Raw genomic sequence first — 19,361 nt, forward strand, 5'->3', positions numbered from 1 at the left:
ACTTACACATATACATCTATATCACTTCGAGTAGAGAAAAATTTGTACGTATTTATATGAGTTGTTTTCATAATTTGAACACTTTTAATTTGAAAATGGTGTCATTAATAGATTGTTCTTCATCACCAATTGGGTCTGTCTTTGAGCCGTCATATTTGGCAATGTCGGATCTACAGGTCTTGCTTAACATATCAAAATGTTCTTTGACAATGGCTTCAAAGTCGATAGTATCTTTAACTAATTCGTACTCCACTAAAACATCGTCGGTGGCTTCCAAACCACACTTCTTTCTCAATTTTTGGATTCTGTTGACCAGCTCTCTTGCGAGACCTTCACTCTTTAGTTCAGAGTAAATATTTGTATCCATGATGATTAACACGTCTTGGTCGGTTCTGGTTTCTTGTCCAGCTTGGACAGCAGATTCTGGCAAGCCTCTAATAGCATTCAAATCTCCTTTAACCAGTTCAATACCGGCAACCTCCAACTTTCCGCTTTCCAAATATTCCCGTACTTGCTCAGAAGTGACTGATGGTAGGGCATCTTTAACCTTCTTTGCGTCTTTTTTCAACTTCTTACCCAATACAGGCCAATCAGCAACTGCTTTATACTCAACACCATATTTTGCCTCATCGGAGGTGATAACAACATCACGAACATTTAATTCCTCGATAATGTAGTTTTTCAAGGCTTCTACATCCTTCAAGTATGATTCATCACTGTGAAGGATGACCAAAGTCTTCAATGGAGTTTTTAAGGAAATAGTTTTCTTTTCACGAATGTTTCTACCCAAATCGATAACGGATTGCATTCTAGAAACTGCAGTTTCGATGGCCTCGTCAAAGTATTCTTTCTTGACCACTGGGTAAGATAAGAAATGGACTGATCTTCCGTCCTTACCGTATTTTGCTAAGACAGCTTCTGGGATGTATTCCTTCAGTCTCAAATAAATGCTTTCTGACAAAAATGGGGTGAATGGAGCCATGGCACGGACAAATGTGAATAAGGCATCGAATAAAGAATTTAATGCTTTCAAACAGTCCTCAACACCGTTTTCACCCTTCAAACGACGACGATTAAATCTAATATACCAGTTTGTCAATTCATCAATGAAATTCAAAAGTTTTGGAACGACAGTGTATAATTTGTACTGACCCATTTCTTCGTGAATGAATTGTACTAGAGATTGCATAGAAGCTAAAATCCATCTGTCCATGACATTATCACTTTTCACAGAATCATCATATTGGAAGTCGATGTTAGACATCTTTTTCAACAAGGCAATTTGACCGTCCAAAAATTTAAAGGAGTTCCACCATGGTAGTAAGACCTTTGAAACAACCTCCTTAACACCCTCTTCTTTGAATTTCAAACTTTCAGCTTTTAAAACAGGTGAGTTTATCAAGTACAATCTTAATGCATCCGCACCATATTTGTTCAGAACAATGGATGGATCAGGGTAATTTTTCAAGGATTTAGACATCTTTCTACCATCGGCAGCTAAGACAATACCAGAGACGATGACGTTCTTGTATGGAACAGAGCCAAATAGATGGGTACCTAAGACAGCTAACGTGTAGAACCAACCTCTTGTTTGATCCAAACCTTCAGAGATGAAATTAGCTGGAACTCTTTCGTCAAATTTTTCTGTGTTTTCAAATGGATAATGTTGAGAAGCATAAGGCATAGAACCAGATTCAAACCAACAATCAAAAACTTCTTCAATTCTCTTTAAGTCACCCTTACCTTGCTTGGATGGAATTGTCAATTTGTCAATGACATCACGATGCAAGTCAGTGATGTTACGCACACCGGTCAATTCTTCCAATTCTTTGATAGAACCAACACAGACGACCTCCTCAAAATCGTCTGAAACCCATAAAGGAATTGGAGTACCCCAATATCTATTTCTGGAAACGTTCCAGTCACGGGCATTGGCGATCCAGTTGGCGAACCTCTTTTCCTTGATGGTGTTAGGAACCCAGTGAGATTTCATCACAGAATCCAACATTTGAGGGACAATGTTTTTAACACGAACGAACCAAGCTGGAACAGAACGGTATAACAATGGGGTATCGGATCTCCAACAGAATGGATAGGAATGGCGAATTTGGGATGCCAATAACAAATTTCCAGTATTAGTTAAGTACTTAATAATCAACTTATCAGCGTCCTTGACATAAACACCCTCAAAATCAGGAACGTCTTTCGTGAATCTACCAAGGTCATCAATGGCGTTAGGTAACACTGAATCTTCGGATATGACGCCGTTCTTCAAACAAGCAGCATTATCCTCTTCACCGAAAGCGGGAGCGTTATGAACAATACCAGTACCGGAATCACTAGTAACATAATCATCTGAAATAACTCTAAAAGCTGTTTCATGGAACTGTTCAGCGAAATATGGGAACAATGGTTCATACTTCAAACCAACCAAATCAGAACCTTTAATTTTTTCCACAATCTTATATTTTTCATTCTTAGGCTTCTTATACAAGGTTTTAATCAAAGATTCTAATAAGATGAAATAACGATCTCTGGTTTCGTCGTAAATCTTTACATATTCGAAATCAGCGTTAACACATAACGACAAATTGGAAGGTAAAGTCCATGGAGTCGTAGTCCATGCGACCAATTGAGTTTTTTCCTGGCCAATAACATTGAAACCAATGGTCACAGCTGGGTCGTTAACATCTTTATAGTTTTGCTGAGCTTCAAAGTTACTCAAGGGAGTGGTTAGGCCAGTAGAATAAGGCATAACTTTGAATCCACGGTAAACTTGACCTTTTTCATGAAGTTGCTTGAAAGCCCACCATGTGGACTCCATAAAGGATGGATACATAGTCTTGTAATCGTTGTCGAAATCAATCCAACGACCCAAACGACCAATAGTTTTTCTCCAATCACTGGCATAAGTCATAACAATGGATCTACACTCATTGTTGTAGTTTTCAAGACCATACTTGAAGACGTCATCTTTACCCGTGATACCTAATTTCTTGTCAATGATATGTTCAATTGGAACACCGTGTGTATCCCAACCGAATCTTCTTTCCACGTGGTGGCCTGTCATGGTAGCGTATCTTGGAACAATATCCTTAATAGTGGAAGCAAGAATATGACCGTAATGAGGAGTACCGGTGGCAAATGGAGGCCCATCGAAGAAGGAAAACTCCGGTTTGTCTTTTGTTAATTCTAATGAAGTATGAAAGGCATCTATTTCATCCCAAAGAGATAGAACTTTTTCTTCCTCCTTTGGAAATGAGAAGTGTGCGTTACTCTCGGACATATTTCCTTGGTTTTTTGAAGCTTTTGGCTAAAGGTTGTAGGAAGTCGAGTAACATCACTCTAGTTTAAAGCGCAAAATGATATTTTTCATGCTTAAGAGTCATCATTGTTTCGAGATTTCTTGCGTGCTGCGGAAACAAAAAAAAAAAAAATTTTTCGTCATCATGGATAGATTACCCGCCATCGTATAAAAGGTTAAACATAAAAAGTAGCTAAATAGAACACTATAGAAGAATAATCAATCAACCTCTTCCACTGTTGGACCTGTATCTTCTCCACCTCCCGTAGCACCCGAGTTGGGCATGGATCCGGGGAATCCACCGGATTCCCCCGCTCCAGGACCTGCGCCGGCACCAGCACCGTAAAATTTCGTCATTATTGGATTGGCAATGCCTTCCAACTCCTTTTGTCTATCCTTATATTCGTCCGTAGAGGCTGCCTGCGATGCATCTAACCAGTCAATGGTTTCCTGAGACGCTGTTTCTAATCTCTTTGCATCATCTTCACCTACTTTCTCTTTGAAACTTGCTTCGTTTATGGTATTCTTCAAAGTAAATGCATACGATTCAAGCTGATTCTTAGCCTGAACTCGTTCTGCCTCCCTTTCATCGTCAGCCCTATATTTTTCAGCTTCAGAAACCATCCTATCAATATCATCCTTCGAGAGCCTACCTTTATCGTTAGTGATCGTGATTTTGTTACTCTTACCAGTACCCTTTTCCAAAGCAGACACATTAAGAATACCATTAGCGTCGATATCAAAGGTAACATCAATTTGAGGCACACCTCTGGGAGCAGGCGGAATGCCACTTAATTCGAATTTACCAAGTAAGTTATTATCCTTTGTTCTTGTTCTTTCACCTTCAAAGACTTGAATTAAAACACCAGGTTGATTATCTGCATAGGTAGAGAAGGTTTCCGATTTCTTTGTTGGAATCGTTGAGTTTCTAGGAATTAGCTTAGTCATTATGCCGCCTGCAGTTTCAATTCCTAGGGACAATGGCGCAACATCCAATAATAGTAAATCTTGTGTCTTTGTTGATTGATCGCCGGTTAAAATGGCAGCTTGAACGGCTGCACCATAAGCAACAGCCTCATCCGGGTTGATAGAACGATTAGGCTCTTTGCCATTGAAGAAGTCAGAAACTAATTTCTGAATCTTTGGGATTCTGGTAGATCCACCGACTAACACAATCTCATCAATTTGGGACTTGTCCAGCTTCGAATCTTTAAGAACCTTTTCTACTGGTTCCAATGTGGATCTGAATAAATCAGCACATAGCTCTTCAAACCTTGCCCTTGTTAACGAAGTGTAGAAATCCATACCTTCAAATAAAGAATCGATCTCGATCGAGGTTTGAGATGAGGAAGAAAGCGCTCTCTTAGCTCTTTCTGCCGCAGTTCTCAATCTTCTTAACGATCTTTGATTATTAGAGATGTCCTTTTTCGTTTTCCTTTTGAATTCAGTGGCTAAATGGTTCACCAACCTATTATCAAAATCTTCACCACCTAAATGAGTGTCTCCTGCGGTAGCCTTAACCTCAAAAACACCCTCATCAATTGAAAGTAAAGAGACGTCAAAAGTACCACCACCCAAATCAAAAATCAGGACATTGTGCTCAGCCCTGCCTTTCTTATCCAAGCCATAAGCAATTGCTGCTGCAGTGGGTTCATTGATAATACGTAAAACGTTCATCCCTGCAATAGTTCCTGCATCCTTAGTGGCTTGTCTTTGAGAATCATTGAAATATGCAGGAACAGTTACAACAGCATCATTGACCGTAGTTCCCAAATAGTTCTCAGCAGTTTCCTTCATTTTGCTTAAAACCATGGAAGAAATTTCCTCAGGCGTAAATGTTTTCGTTTCACCCTTATATTCTACTTGCACTACAGGTTTACCATCTCTGGATATAACTTTGAAAGGGAAGTGCTTGGCATCTGTCGTCACTTCAGGATCATCAAATTTACGACCAATTAACCGCTTTGCATCAAAAACTGTATTATGAGGATTGATTGCAGCTTGATTTTTGGCGGCGTCACCAATTAATCTTTCGGTGTCTGTGAAAGCCACATACGATGGAGTGGTCCTATTACCTTGATCATTTGCAATTATCTCTACCCTATCATTGGAAAAATGAGCAACACACGAGTAAGTTGTTCCCAAATCAATACCAACTGCTCTAGACATTTTTCTTTGTAGCGTTTAGTACCTATTCTATCCGTTTAGTGACAAACATTGACATACAAGAATGTTTATGCTACCAATTTCAGTCACTTTATATACCCTTCCATTCGTTTCCAATTGTGCAATATGATACATCCCTTAACCATCTTCTGGTCACCCTTGTGGCTGCTTCTGTAATATTCTATAACTTTCCACAGCGATCCCTAATTAAGGGCACCCATAACCTCCATAGGCATCAAGTCAAATACGTTTGATGATAGCGCCGCACGATGATCGTTATGGCCTTTGGTAATAGAGACCGCCAACAATGGTAGGGTTGTGCTCATCATCCTCGTCATCCCTTTCTTCATCACTGATACCGTAAATAAGAGCGTCGTCTTCATTGTCTTTACCAAGCAATTCTGGATATTTGTTTTCCATTATCTTTTCTGTGTTGTGTAGGGAGTTTTTTTGAAATGACGAATACAGACAAATATTCCAAACTCGTTCATTCAACAAGATGTCTGAGTATTGTTCAGGCAATGTCTTTATCTGATAATATAAGATTTCGTCTAATTTATCGAGCATATGTTTAGGCACCGTAGCGCTTGAACATATCAGTTCGATCATAGCATGCCATTGCAAACTCGACCCGTAGTTACCAAAAAACATGGCATTTAAGAACGCAAACTGCAACTCCCCAAAATAATTACTTGAATTTTTAAAAATTCCTTGTAGCATTACAGTGTTCAAGTAGTAAGACTTGTCTAAAAAATCCTCCATTTCATGGCCAGGCCTTATGGCTTCTCTAGATTTGAAGTTTATTACTGTATAGTTTAAAGAATGTGCAGGATCATCTTCATTCTTGGCTTCCATTTTAGAACCTGCTTTTTGCAAGCTGGATTTTAGCAGCTCATTTTCTTGAACTGTGGTCATCGAAGAATCTACGTAAGAGAACTGGTTTTCATCTTTCCTTACTATCTTTCGGATTTTATCCATCTGCACAAACTCGGTAAGATTGTACCAGGTATCATCTTCGTCAATTTTCGGATAAGAAACCATCATCTGCCGTTCCTTGAAGTTGTGAACAATATTCTCGAATTTTGCGCCATCCCTTTCTTCCATCATTTTGTAAAGGCCATCTTTAGGATCATACTGAATGTAAAAGTTTCCCATTCTACAGTCAAACCAGTAGCCATACCTCATGCTGGAATTATCTGCATGCTGAAAATGAATGACATGAACGTGTCCAATGGGGATGTCCTTGATTCCGTGAAATGGCTGATTCTCCTTGACATTAAAGGAATACTGATCGATCCCTATAGTTACCTCAATCGGAGCAGATGTAAATGGTACAGTATTCATTGCAGGCTTCCGATATTTTATTTTTTAGCCCCATGTCCCAGCGATAAGGAGGATCTTTGGTGTCCATTCATCTCATTAAACCCTAAACCATTGAAATATTCGTGTTCGTGCGTCGCGATTTTTTCCGCTTTCAAGATGTGTCCTTTCTTCATCTCTTGGTTCTTATAAAAGGGCGCCGCAAACCCCTCCTAATTACTTTTTCCTTTTCACATCCCATGGGTTTTATCTTATACCAAATGTTTACCATTCTGAATCGTATAGCCAACAAGTAACCACAGCTGCAATTGTGAAAAAAATTGATAGGTGTGGTCACCCAACTGTTTTTTTCTCTTTTTCTTTTTTTTTTTTTGAAATGGCTAGACGGTGCTTTTGCTGGTAAAAGAAAAACTCTTGTTTCAATTTAACATGATGAAAAAATATATTAACACAGACCTGTACTGAACTTTTCGAAGTTTTGCAGATAACAATATTGCTTTTTTTCTCTGACTTTAACTAATCGTTCTTATTTCTGTATATACTATGACCTTGCAAACCTTGAAATGCAAAATTCGTATTCTCTGCTAAATTGAAAAATTTAGAGCATGAAGTGTGTTTTCCAGCAGACACCGCCTGTGAAAAAGATGGTAAAATGATATGATAATTAAACACACATAATAATAGCATATATGATATATAAGACTATATGAAGAGATGAGGAGAAGAGAAGAAAAAATTGGTAGTATTTTCATTTCATCTATTTCTTAGCAGTCAATCTTCTTAGGTAGAAAGCTAATTCTTCACCTTCCAAGATGTAACCATCACATCTACCGGATTGACCTGGTCTGGAAGAGATACAAGCGTATAATCTACCGGCGCTGAATTGAGATTCAACGGAAGATTCGATCTTGGCAGAAGCAGCTCTAGCAGCCCACTTTCTTTCAGCGTTCTTGCTCTTGGCAACAGTTTCTTCTTCCTTGACGTTCTTCTTCTTACCCAAGGTTTGACCGTAGTGAGCTTCGAACCATTGTCTGAATGGAGTAGCATCAATTTGGACAATGGCAGCCTTGGTCAAAGTGTTAGTTCTAACCAATTCATTGTTGGATGGATGGTAAACAACACCAGCAATTCTGGTCTTCTTGGAGATACCTTCAGAAGCCCAAGAAAAGTTACCGGTTTCAATTCTTAGAGCTCTGTATTTCTTGTTACCACCTCTAGTTCTAACAGAGTGAATTCTCTTAGCACCGATCTTGGTGTTGGCTGGTTGACGGCCTAATTCGAACTTTCTCTTCTTTCTGAATTGAGCACGCTTGGCACCGGTAGCGGATCTTTTGTGACGAGAATCACGAGAAATACCCATTTTGTAACTGTAATAGAAAATTTAATGACGCTTGTTAGTAAAATAAAGAACGTACAAAAGTTGCGGAATTTTTTTCTTATCTTGAAATATGCTTTGGTTTCTTTTCATCTCTTCTTGTGAAAAACTCGGCGTTTCATAAGAGGCTTGATTTTTTGGGTACACAAAGGATTCAGTTTAGTGCACTGCTCCTGTCACAATTTATATCATCCCTTTTAGTTAAGTTTACTTTTTCCACTATCTATTCCATTCAAAGAGAGGTCCTGTAGCATTCAAAATAATATGTAGTTCCATTACTCATATGACCATAGCACATACTTTTTGTCCTGGTGTGTTTATAACGTCTTCTTGTGAGTACCAAAAAGCAAATGGCAAGTGTAATTTCCTATAACTTTAAGATAGGCCTGTAAATAACGTATATGAAACAGTTCCATCCCGTAACACCATGAACACTGCGTAAGAGAAAGCCCTCAAGCTTTCCCAGCGATGCTCGTGTGTAGGACCGAACATGGAGGGGGGAACTAGGCCCAGCACGGGTTTGGCGAGGCCGCTCTGCTCGCAGCTCAGGATTCTAAAAGGTTATTCCGCTGAGAAAATCAGAAAATAGGAACTTCTCACGCAATAATTTTAAAGTTGATGAAAAAGGAAAATTTGTAAAAGTGTAAGGGTGTTAAAGAGGGTGTATGGATGTAAAGTCACAAAAGTTAGAGCAGATGAAAAAGAAATGGGTGGAGACAAATCCGAAAAAGGACCTATATTATCGCTATAAAGAGCTTCTCATCGCTTTTTTTTTTCAAAGACACATACATACCACGACTGTAAGCACATCATTTGTACAATACATTACCAGCTGAAATGTCAACATATGACGAAATCGAAATCGAAGATATGACGTTTGAGCCTGAAAATCAAATGTTCACCTATCCTTGTCCCTGTGGAGATAGGTTTCAAATATATCTGGATGACATGTTTGAGGGCGAAAAAGTTGCTGTTTGTCCCAGCTGCTCACTGATGATCGATGTAGTTTTCGATAAAGAAGACTTGGCTGAGTACTACGAAGAGGCAGGCATCCACCCCCCTGAGCCTATTGCCGCTGCTGCCTAAAGATGAGAGGCTAGATCGAGAATACAAATAGAAATAAAGAAAGAGCTATATGACTTAGCAACGCAAGCAGAAAAGAAGGTTTGCTTCTTCGCTGGACTCCGGTTGGAATTACTATTCAAAATTCCAAGTGCACTGATGGAAAACGTTTTGCTCAGGTTGAGCTCTTTTACTGCATATAAGGATACTGGGTAGGTGTATATGATTATTTTATACATGATACGTAGGCTAAAATGATTTGGACCCATTAAATCATCTTGTCGCATCTCTTTTCTTTTTCCTCCATGCTCAGATTTCAATAATATCATCTCAAATGGCTGTGACAAATTTCACCGGAAAGGCGAGGGATTTTTCTGTTGACATTATCAAATTAGCTTTTTGTCAAAATAATGAAAAATAAAGAAAATATATAAAAGTACATATTATAATCAAAGCTAGCTCAGGTATATTCCCACCTTGTCGAGCATTCCGGAAGCTACAAATACGACATTGCATACCAAGAGGCAAACGTTGAACAATGGCTAAAGATATTTTGAAGAACCAGGACCCTAAATTGCAAGCGATGATCGTTGAACACTCGGCGCCTGCTCCCAAAGAGATACCTATGGACGCTCCTGTTTTGAAAAGAGTCGCTAGACCTTTAAGACATGTAAAGTTCATTCCAATTAAATCGCTGATATTCCATACTAAAACAGGGCCCATGGATTTTTCTTATGAAAAGAAGATCAAGACGCCTATTCCTAAGAACAAAATTGTAGTTCGAGTAAGTAATGTGGGTTTGAACCCTGTAGATATGAAAATCAGGAACGGCTACACATCGTCGATTTACGGTGAGATCGGCTTGGGGAGAGAGTACAGTGGTGTTATCACTGAGGTAGGCGAGAACCTAAACTACGCCTGGCACGTGGGTGATGAAGTATACGGTATATACTACCACCCTCATTTGGCCGTGGGATGTTTGCAAAGTTCAATCTTAGTAGATCCAAAGGTGGACCCAATCCTTTTGAGACCAGAATCGGTTAGCGCCGAAGAAGCTGCAGGCTCCTTATTCTGCCTGGCCACCGGCTATAATATTCTGAATAAATTATCCAAGAACAAGTATTTGAAGCAAGATTCAAACGTTTTGATTAATGGTGGAACTTCGTCAGTGGGGATGTTTGTCATACAATTATTGAAGCGTCATTACAAGTTACAGAAAAAACTAGTGATTGTAACGTCTGCAAATGGGCCCCAAGTTTTACAGGAGAAATTTCCTGATCTGGCTGATGAAATGATTTTCATCGATTACTTAACGTGTAGGGGTAAATCTAGTAAACCACTAAGAAAAATGCTCGAAGAAAAGAAAATTTCTCAGTATGATCCGGTCGAGGATAAGGAAACTATACTTAACTATAATGAGGGGAAGTTCGATGTTGTACTCGATTTTGTCGGTGGTTACGATATTTTGAGTCATTCTAGTTCATTGATTCACGGCGGTGGTGCGTACGTAACCACTGTAGGTGATTACGTTGCCAATTATAAAGAAGACATTTTCGATTCATGGGATAACCCAAGTGCCAATGCAAGAAAAATGTTCGGGTCTATTATCTGGTCATATAACTACACACATTACTATTTTGATCCGAATGCAAAGACGGCTTCCGCCAATAATGATTGGATTGAGCAATGTGGCGACTTTTTGAAGAACGGTACTGTAAAATGTGTCGTCGACAAAGTTTATGACTGGAAAGACCATAAAGAAGCATTTTCTTATATGGCCACTCAACGTGCCCAAGGAAAGTTAATCATGAACGTCGAAAAATTCTAGATACCCACTTACATTTACAATATGTTTTATTTTTAAACTTAATGAACTTCATAATTTAATGCTTAATATTTTCCCCCTCCCACCTTCTCCTGGCGTTCTCTGTACGTACATAACCATTTATTTTAATATATAATCAAATATTGTAACAATTGAAGCAGATGAGTCTCGCTCCTTAGTTAAGCACGTGCCGATGATATCAATTGGATTTGTTAGCAAATCAGCCTTGCTGCTCGATTCTCTGCTTTTTTTTTACTTCTCGGTCATTGAAAAATCCTGACGAAAATATTTCAAGGTCCTATATGGTCATCGACCTTGAGCATGTGGTAGACTACATAATGCACATAGACTCTCAGCTTCAACTCCACAAGGCTTCTCCAGCAAAAATGAATTCAGAGTCTCGAGAAGATATGGCTATAAATAGTATCAAATTGCTAGCGGGAAACTCCCATCCTGATTTGGCTGAACAAATATCGAAAAAGTTAGGTATTCCACTTTCCAAAGTTGGTGTGTACCAGTATTCTAATAAAGAAACCTCTGTCACCATAGGTGAGAGCCTTCGCGACGAAGATGTGTATATTATCCAAACTGGAATAGGTGAACAAGAAATTAATGATTTCTTGATGGAATTATTAATTTTAATTCATGCTTGCAAAATTGCATCTGCAAGAAAGATCACTACTGTAATACCCAATTTTCCATATGCAAGACAAGACAAGAAAGATAAATCCCGGGCGCCCATTACCGCAAAGTTGGTTGCCAATTTATTGCAAACTGCTGGTGCTGATCATGTCATCACAATGGATCTCCATGCCTCCCAAATTCAAGGGTTTTTCCATATCCCGGTTGACAACCTATATGCAGAACCAAGTGTTTTAAATTATATTAGAACGAAAACAGATTTCGACAATGCTATTTTGGTGTCGCCTGATGCAGGTGGTGCTAAGAGAGTAGCTGCTTTGGCTGACAAGTTAGATTTAAATTTTGCTTTGATTCACAAAGAGAGGCAAAAAGCTAACGAGGTTTCAAAAATGGTGCTTGTTGGTGATGTTACCAATAAATCATGTTTATTAGTTGATGATATGGCGGATACTTGTGGTACGTTGGTAAAAGCTTGTGATACGTTGATGGAGCATGGTGCCAAAGAAGTTATAGCTATTGTTACACACGGTATTTTCTCCGGTTCAGCAAGAGAAAAGCTAAGAAATAGTAGATTGTCTAGAATTGTTTGCACAAATACCGTTCCGGTAGATTTGGATTTACCTATTGCTGACCAGATCGATATTAGTCCCACGTTCGCTGAAGCTATAAGAAGACTACACAATGGTGAATCCGTGTCATATTTGTTCACCCATGCTCCAGTATAGGACAATTTTTTATTCTTAGATTCCTGATTGCTTGCATGCCTAAATACTTCATAATTGTATTAGTTTAAAAGAAAACCTTTTACTGAGACAAAACTATAAATTTAAGAAAAAGGTTCCGGAGCCGGTTTAAAAAAAGAAGATTAAAGATATTATATTTATGTAAGAATTAAATTAATACTGTCAGAGAAAAAATAGTTTTAAAGGAGACGGTGAACCTTTACCTTCCTTGATATGCAAATATTTTTCAGCTTTTCCTAAAACTAAACATTCTCGACTTTTTTTTAGAAGACTTTATGGGTGTGTTAGAAACAAAGCTGTCGTCTATAGCAGTATCCAAATCGTCTGCTATAGGCAGCTCTTCCTTTTTCTTTTGACCACTATTGCAAGTTCTTAGCCAATCATCGTACTTGATTAGATTGTCTATATTATCATCTTGTTCTTTTGCCATATTTTCACGATCATTCTTTTCAACAGCGTTTGAATACATCGCTTTATAAAACAAAACATATGCTGTTGCCATATTTGGAGATTCACCTGTGAATTCTAACACTGTTTCCTCTTTAACTGCCTCTACCGTTTCGTCATCAAATAACAACCAGCCAAACTTTTCATGTTTACATAGGGAAACATAATGGCCGTGTTGTGGCCCACCGCCCATATGAACGACAATCCCAGCCAATTCATACTTTTGACAAACCTTAGAATTTATTGAAGAGCAAACATTTAGCGTCAGAGGATAGTGAATGTTATTAAAAAGCTTAATATTACAGTTTTGTTTCTCAGAATACTTGAATCTTTTCAAGTGTAATGTTAAAGTATCAGGCAATTGCTTCAAACCAACTAATCTCTCTGCCTCCTGTAAACCGCAACATTCGTCACAATAAAACTTGTTTGAGCCATTTAGCATTTCTCGCTGGTGATAACTTTTCAAAATTTCCTGTATATCTGTTTCCTCATCTCCCTGAACTTCTATGGGGAAATCCAAAAATGGCTCATCCCTAGATGTAATGTTATCGCACGTCAGACATTTTATTTGATTCGTTAAAGTGCCTTGAAACAAGTCACTGATGAAATTTTTACTCTTACTCGGTTCGCTATCGCTGTTGATATCACTGGCTGCTATTTTTTTATTCTCACGTTCTATATATTCACTCAACTCGTTTAATAAGAAATTGAAAAATTCGTGAGCATCCTGATGCATAGTAGTATTAAATAATACATTTTCTCTTTTGAGAACATCAACAAAAGAGCTAGGCGATACAACACCAGTTAAATACGTATTCTCAGTTATGCATTCAAAGATATCTCTCAAACTGGAATACAAAGTAGCCTTATCTGAGCCGTTTAAGCTATGGTCAATATTGAGCACTGGCCCACGAATAAGTGCGGATTTCTTTCTATGTTCTGGGGATATTTGAGAAGAGGAACTAGATCTTCTAGTATCTTTTTTATCAAGTGGAGTGGATAAGCTGCTATTACTTTCTCCTTTCAAGTCCAGGTTATTACTATTACTGCTACCTCTTGAAGGATTTTCATAATTGAGAACTCTGCCAACAATTATTTTACGCGGAACATCCGGAGGTCTATCTGTGACGTTCTCGAAACTCAATCTGCTCGGAGCACCAGGCTCATTAGGTGTTTCGACTATCAATGGAGGTGCGTCTTGAGGACGAGAAGAGGGTTTTCCAGTGGTTAATATAGCAGGACTTCCTTCCTTTTTATTATTGTCTTGTACATGTTTCGCGCTAAAACTTTTAAAAAATTTACTCTTCTTCTCTGAAGGCCCAGCTGTATTTGAATTTACAGAATTTACAGGGGTAGGCTTTCCATCATCAACAGATTGAGGTTTAGGGTTAGGCAAATGTCCATTGGTACCAGCAATGCTTTTCTCAAAACTTGCTTCGGTAAATATTCTTGGTTTCTTACCTCTCATTTCTTTCTTTCTTGGTTGATCAGATTCTCTTGATTTTTTTGGAAATTGCAATATATTTTCACGTAATGAGGACAGATTATAGAGACATTGAAGAACTGAGTTACAGTAACATGTATTGCCAAAATTTTCGTATCCAAAAACTTTGTTGGAGCCGTCTCCATAGGGCATTGAGTCGGACACCTTCATAGCTAATATGGGTGCCTCGGGCCCTTGCGTGATAATGCCTCCGTATGCGTTTATAGCCTTTGCGTTTGAAATATAAAATATCCCATCCTGGCTGTAATTACTGCCTTGATTGCACGTTTCAGAAGAATAGTCTAGTCCGGAAGAAATCTGCAAATTATTGTCTTCATTCAAAAAAGTTTCCTTGGTATCCAAATTAGAGACAAACAATGAGCTAGAGGGATTATCGGATGATTCGCTATAACAGAGTTCATCATTTATATCGTGGTTTACAGGCTTAAAGTCAACCTTTTCTACTTCTTCTGTAATGGTATCATTAACAGCCTTTTTCTTCTTCCCAGACTTACTTATAGTTAGCCATCTTCTGATCATGATTGCGCCCTTCTTGCGTGGGTTTAGTATGTTAATGAAAGTACTGGATCCTTACTAAAGCCGAATTTGGCCCCTTCAACAAATAAAGCTTGATGAGTTGAACAGTCAAAGGGTAAGATCTGGTATAGGCAATAATAATATTATCCAAATGGAAAAAAAAAAAATGAACAGGTGAAAAAAAATCAATTTGAAAACCAAAGAAAAACTCTATTGATTCCTTTGCTGTTGTCGACCTTCTTTCACACAATAGTTCAATTACGTTCTTTGGGTTCTTTATCTTTATAGTTATCTTGCCTCATCTCTATGTTCAACACTTTCGGATCGATGTATTTTTCAGCCTTCCGCTAAAATTGACGACCGTCTCCAAACGAATAGGGATAAAGAAGCAAGGACTGAGCGTTGGAGAAAAAAAAAAAGTTACCGGAATGGGAATAGATAGATACCTATAAGAAGCGTTATCGTTACTCATGAATTTTGGTAAATGCACACGGATAAATGCATGATATATAAAATATTAATAAGAATAAAATAAATAGGTAGTGAATAAATATTCTACTTTGGTGTGGTCATCATTTTACAAAGGAGGGAGGTCGTGATAACAAACTGATAAATAATCCTTAAGTTGATCCATTCTTGAATATTGTTACATTGGAAATAATCCGAAAAAGAATATGTATAAATAAAAGGACTCGAAGTCCTATGTAGCCGTCTTTGCAAATTTTCTTTAATAAATTAGCAGAAAACAAGGGTAATAATATTTCTTAGAATATTAGAAGAATATAGGCGTTAAAAACCTTGTTCCATGTTCATATCGAACCAACCAAAAAAGTCATCATTACTGGAGTTGCCTTCAATCCAGCCTGCACTTTGTTGCTGAAAAAAATCCGTTAGTTTGTTTCCAGGAGTCTTCACGTTGTTTTCATTATCGATGGTTTGGAAGTTAGAAGAAGTTACAGTGTTAGTGCCCGTAGAAAATCGTTGGTTCGTTTTGTTGCTATTGATATCATTACTTTTGGAAAACAAGCTCAGAGGTGGATATGCCGTGCTTTTAGAGGAGCCGGGGTCGGAAACGACGGAATGCAAATCTGTCATATTATTTGACTTCGAAGCAATCGGTGTACGTGAATGGGACATACTACTTTGTGATCTTCCAATCGCGTTGGCGTTGCTGAATTGATTATTATAATTCATGGTGACATTTTGTAAATTACTGTGCTCCCTTGGAATAGGGTGGTCTATTCCCAATGTAACATTATTAGATAAGTTGCCAACGGGGTGGTTCCTTAACCCTGGAACGGACGCAGGAAAATGATTAACGGGAGTGCTTACTGATCTTTTCATGGAGAGATCAGGAATTACACTAGGTCCGTTACTATAATAGTCTACCTTAGTACTTTGTGGATTGTTATTCGAAGCGGGGACAGAAGCCACTGGATAAATTGAATTAGAGGGAATTGATATGTCATTAGACGCATCCAATAACGTCCTATTATTATTATAATCGTTACTATTCGAGGTATTAGCGAATAAACTTTGAAATTTTACGCTGCCTGTTTCCCCGAGCATGGAAAGAGGTATCCCGTTAATCTCCATTATAGAACCGTCAGAATCTCCGTTATTTGTCTTGGCTAGCTTTTCTGCCTGCTTTAAGGCATTCTTAGTAGGAACTAAAGTGGTAACAGTGGTTCCACTTGGTGTTGTTTTTGTTACAGTTTCAAAGTCATCTCTGGAGATATGGTTATATAGTGGCAATGGATATAGTTTTCTGTCCGTTATGCCACCCGTAGACGAAGTGCCATTGTAGATACCATTTGAGGAAAATTTTCTTTTCTTAGCGGCTTTCTCTAAGGCTTGCTTGTTATATTCGGGATCCATTTCCCTTCTTCTCGCCTCGTGAACACACCAAACCAAATCATAGAATAGAGACCCTGTTAAATGTGATCTCATCCTAGAAATAATACCGTCTTCTTCCACAAAAACTTCTGGATGCATGATCAGTACGAAGTTCAGTTTTTCTAACATACTTGCAGTTCTCGAAATATCATTCTCAACACTAGTGGCCCACGCAGTTAACTGATTTCTATAAAGTCTATGGATAGTGACCACGGATTGCCTTGCTGAATCAAAATATTTGTCAGGAAGTAAAGGAGTCAACTGCAATTTAAAGAGAATCAGTGCAGAAAATGTAGCAGCTTGTCTAATATAAATAGGCAGTTCAATTAATTGGTGTGTTTCTAAAAGATTATTCAATAGAGTGACAATTTTAGTAGCTGTTAGATAGGCCTCTGTGACATATGGAATTTGATCGGTAGGAGGTGTTTCGGGTAGGAATGCAAAACAACAGACAGTTAATTTAACATAAAGAAAATAAATGTTGACAGTATCGTCACTCTGGAAATTTAAAGTTTTTGCTAATAAATCTAACTCTTTTCCCAAGATGGACAGTGTCTCAGCACGATACTTTGGTTCCAATAAACCATCAGGACTGGAAGTGGAAGAACCAATGATATGAGACAATTTTGCTTGGAAATTCGCCAGGCTGAGCAATCTTCTAAAACTGCCCGGTAGTTTGTATTTACTTTCAACGTGCGGCTCGTCTTTCTTGTTCCTTTTATCATTGTTGTTATTGTCAATACTGTCATTGTTATCTTCTTCTGATTCTTCGTCACCACAGGATAAGGCTTTTTCTAATAAATAGTCTGTCTGTGAAGTTGGTGGCAAACCAAGGATACTCGCCCAACAAAGTTCGGCAAAAAATATTCCCAGCCAAGTCCTAGTTCTCCACTTTTCTGCATTTGGCATTGATGTTTGAGTTCTTGTGAATTCAGAAATGAATTCACCTCTGTGCAAACCTAATTGATAAGACAGTGACTTTGCTAATCCTACAAAACGGTAAGAACAATCATCTAGGACTTTTTGGTTAGGCAAAGGCCAAATGCACAATATTAACAAAGCTTGCGAAATATGTGTGGATCTAGGTGTTCTTATCCAGCAGGTCTCTATGGCAAGTTGCTTGATCAAAGAGCTTAGCTTGCAATACATCGTCGGTTCAGGATCAGACAGACATGCCGTCAACATCACGGTCCAGAAAAGCAACTGAGATTGGGAGTATAATTCGGTGGCGTTATTGGAATACATAATAGGAAAATACGGCAGATACCTAGTCACGAAAATATGGTGTAATCTATTCGCTTTTTCAATGGAAATACTAATATCGCCCAGTACAAACTCATCTACATTTGCATGCGGCGAAGGCAATAATGGCATAGTCGTGGTGGTGGCTACTACCGGCGTCTTCGTCCTATCTGCATTGTTATTTGTTGCTACGTGGCTTGTTGCTGCAAATGGTGGTTGATTTGTTGTCGTTGTAACGGTGGTCGACGTAGTATGAGGGGAATATGTTTTTTGAATTGGAGAGAAGGGGCCGTTCGGAGTGTTACCTGCAGAGTTGTTCTTATAAAAAGCCATTTGCAAAGCAGGAGGTAAAGATTCTTTTGAATTATTAGGCAATGCTGAGTCATTTAGCAGCGGGGGCAGCTTATTTGGCTCTGTTGCAACCAAGCCTTTCGAATCTTGCGCTAAAGAAGATGCGCGCAACGTCATGTGAGAAGATGCTTCATTATTTGCTTTAAATTTATTCGTATTGCTGCCCTGATTTGCTTGTAAGAGTTGGGGTTCCCTGGACAAATAAGTTTGAACTGAAACCTTAGAATCTCGTTGAGCCGCGGAAGAAGTTGGAGAACCTGAGGAAGGAGAAGAATCTGGGTTAGGGATAATAGTACCCGGAGTTGGAGTTGGATGCAGATTGAGCTTATTCAAAAGGCTATTGCCCATGGGAATCTGTTGTAAAAGATGAACGAAAACGCTGTCATTGGCCAGAAGAGTATCGAGTTTAGATTTGATTTCATCCACATCTTGTCTCAGTAGTTGCAACTGTGAGCCCTTCTTAGGCCTGAATTGAGGATTGATTTCACAGTGGAGACCAATTTTTTCGCATCTGGAGCAAGGATGAGGGAAATTTTGACTAGCATCGCATTTGATTTTGTGCTGTCTACAATGTGTACATGAGGTAACTGGTCTATGGTTGATTTGATGACTGTCATCATGGTGAGATATTCGTTGTTTCTTACTTGGGAACTGGTGCTGTTGCAACTGTTGCTGCTCCGGTTGTCTTTTCATGTGAGCAGAACTAAAATCTTGGTCTTGGTCAGAATCTCGATTATCCTTCACCATGACGAGAATGCGTATACGCAGAGCCAATATAATCTGTATACGGGACCTTTGACATTAAGGTTTCTGCAGAGAGTTTATTACATGCATTTTCATATATATATTTTTAACGCCATTCCTTTACGGTATGTAAAGAAAAATGATCCAATGAGCGGCCCTTCGTACGAGATGAGATATAATAAGAATGAAAGATAGATAAAAGTTTTAGTTAGAGATACTTCATA

The 19,361-nt window shown here is 38.5% G+C and overlaps 11 protein-coding genes and 1 non-coding gene across 12 annotated transcripts, besides 1 other annotated feature; 4 read left to right on the plus strand and 8 right to left on the minus strand.

Annotated features, from left to right (window-relative positions):
• Positions 1-67: 67 nt before the first annotated feature.
• Positions 68-3,286, minus strand: ILS1 (isoleucine--tRNA ligase ILS1; the record flags this gene model as incomplete). Its single annotated transcript, NM_001178316.1, has 1 exon — positions 68-3,286. One exon carries the CDS (start codon positions 3,284-3,286, stop codon positions 68-70), a length of 3,219 nt encoding a protein of 1,072 aa, NP_009477.1.
• A 237-nt stretch (positions 3,287-3,523) lies between these two features.
• SSA3 (Hsp70 family ATPase SSA3) lies at positions 3,524-5,473 on the minus strand (the record flags this gene model as incomplete). Its single annotated transcript, NM_001178315.1, has 1 exon — positions 3,524-5,473. The coding sequence occupies one exon, from the start codon at positions 5,471-5,473 to the stop codon at positions 3,524-3,526; it is 1,950 nt and encodes a 649-aa protein (NP_009478.1).
• A 273-nt stretch (positions 5,474-5,746) lies between these two features.
• On the minus strand, positions 5,747-6,814 carry AAR2 (U5 snRNP complex subunit AAR2; the record flags this gene model as incomplete). The annotated part of the gene is made up of 1 exon (NM_001178314.1): positions 5,747-6,814. One exon carries the CDS (start codon positions 6,812-6,814, stop codon positions 5,747-5,749), a length of 1,068 nt encoding a protein of 355 aa, NP_009479.1.
• Positions 6,815-7,214: 400 nt separating this feature from the next.
• On the plus strand, positions 7,215-7,302 carry SNR56. The gene has a single exon (NR_132151.1). It is a non-coding gene; the product is annotated as an SNR56 (small nucleolar RNA).
• A 245-nt stretch (positions 7,303-7,547) lies between these two features.
• On the minus strand, positions 7,548-8,150 carry RPS8A (40S ribosomal protein eS8 RPS8A; the record flags this gene model as incomplete). The annotated part of the gene is made up of 1 exon (NM_001178312.1): positions 7,548-8,150. The coding sequence occupies one exon, from the start codon at positions 8,148-8,150 to the stop codon at positions 7,548-7,550; it is 603 nt and encodes a 200-aa protein (NP_009481.1).
• Positions 8,151-8,482: 332 nt separating this feature from the next.
• Positions 8,483-8,581, minus strand: YBL071C-B (uncharacterized protein; the record flags this gene model as incomplete). Its single annotated transcript, NM_001184584.1, has 1 exon — positions 8,483-8,581. The coding sequence occupies one exon, from the start codon at positions 8,579-8,581 to the stop codon at positions 8,483-8,485; it is 99 nt and encodes a 32-aa protein (NP_878044.1).
• A 421-nt stretch (positions 8,582-9,002) lies between these two features.
• KTI11 (Kti11p) lies at positions 9,003-9,251 on the plus strand (the record flags this gene model as incomplete). Its single annotated transcript, NM_001184454.1, has 1 exon — positions 9,003-9,251. One exon carries the CDS (start codon positions 9,003-9,005, stop codon positions 9,249-9,251), a length of 249 nt encoding a protein of 82 aa, NP_660100.1.
• YBL071C (uncharacterized protein) lies at positions 9,248-9,556 on the minus strand (the record flags this gene model as incomplete). Its single annotated transcript, NM_001346794.1, has 1 exon — positions 9,248-9,556. One exon carries the CDS (start codon positions 9,554-9,556, stop codon positions 9,248-9,250), a length of 309 nt encoding a protein of 102 aa, NP_001333723.1.
• A 209-nt stretch (positions 9,557-9,765) lies between these two features.
• AST1 (Ast1p) lies at positions 9,766-11,055 on the plus strand (the record flags this gene model as incomplete). Its single annotated transcript, NM_001178309.1, has 1 exon — positions 9,766-11,055. One exon carries the CDS (start codon positions 9,766-9,768, stop codon positions 11,053-11,055), a length of 1,290 nt encoding a protein of 429 aa, NP_009484.2.
• Positions 11,056-11,438: 383 nt separating this feature from the next.
• PRS4 (ribose phosphate diphosphokinase subunit PRS4) lies at positions 11,439-12,419 on the plus strand (the record flags this gene model as incomplete). The annotated part of the gene is made up of 1 exon (NM_001178308.2): positions 11,439-12,419. The coding sequence occupies one exon, from the start codon at positions 11,439-11,441 to the stop codon at positions 12,417-12,419; it is 981 nt and encodes a 326-aa protein (NP_009485.3).
• A 40-nt stretch (positions 12,420-12,459) lies between these two features.
• Positions 12,460-12,544: an origin of replication (ARS203; Autonomously replicating sequence).
• Positions 12,545-12,663: 119 nt separating this feature from the next.
• UBP13 (ubiquitin-specific protease UBP13) lies at positions 12,664-14,907 on the minus strand (the record flags this gene model as incomplete). The annotated part of the gene is made up of 1 exon (NM_001178307.2): positions 12,664-14,907. The coding sequence occupies one exon, from the start codon at positions 14,905-14,907 to the stop codon at positions 12,664-12,666; it is 2,244 nt and encodes a 747-aa protein (NP_009486.3).
• Positions 14,908-15,693: 786 nt separating this feature from the next.
• Positions 15,694-19,140, minus strand: SEF1 (Sef1p; the record flags this gene model as incomplete). The annotated part of the gene is made up of 1 exon (NM_001178306.1): positions 15,694-19,140. The coding sequence occupies one exon, from the start codon at positions 19,138-19,140 to the stop codon at positions 15,694-15,696; it is 3,447 nt and encodes a 1,148-aa protein (NP_009487.2).
• Between the last annotated feature and the right edge of the window lie 221 nt (positions 19,141-19,361).

This window comes from Saccharomyces cerevisiae, chromosome II (assembly GCF_000146045.2).
Source record: "Saccharomyces cerevisiae S288C chromosome II, complete sequence".
In the NCBI taxonomy this organism is placed as follows: domain Eukaryota; kingdom Fungi; phylum Ascomycota; class Saccharomycetes; order Saccharomycetales; family Saccharomycetaceae; genus Saccharomyces; species Saccharomyces cerevisiae.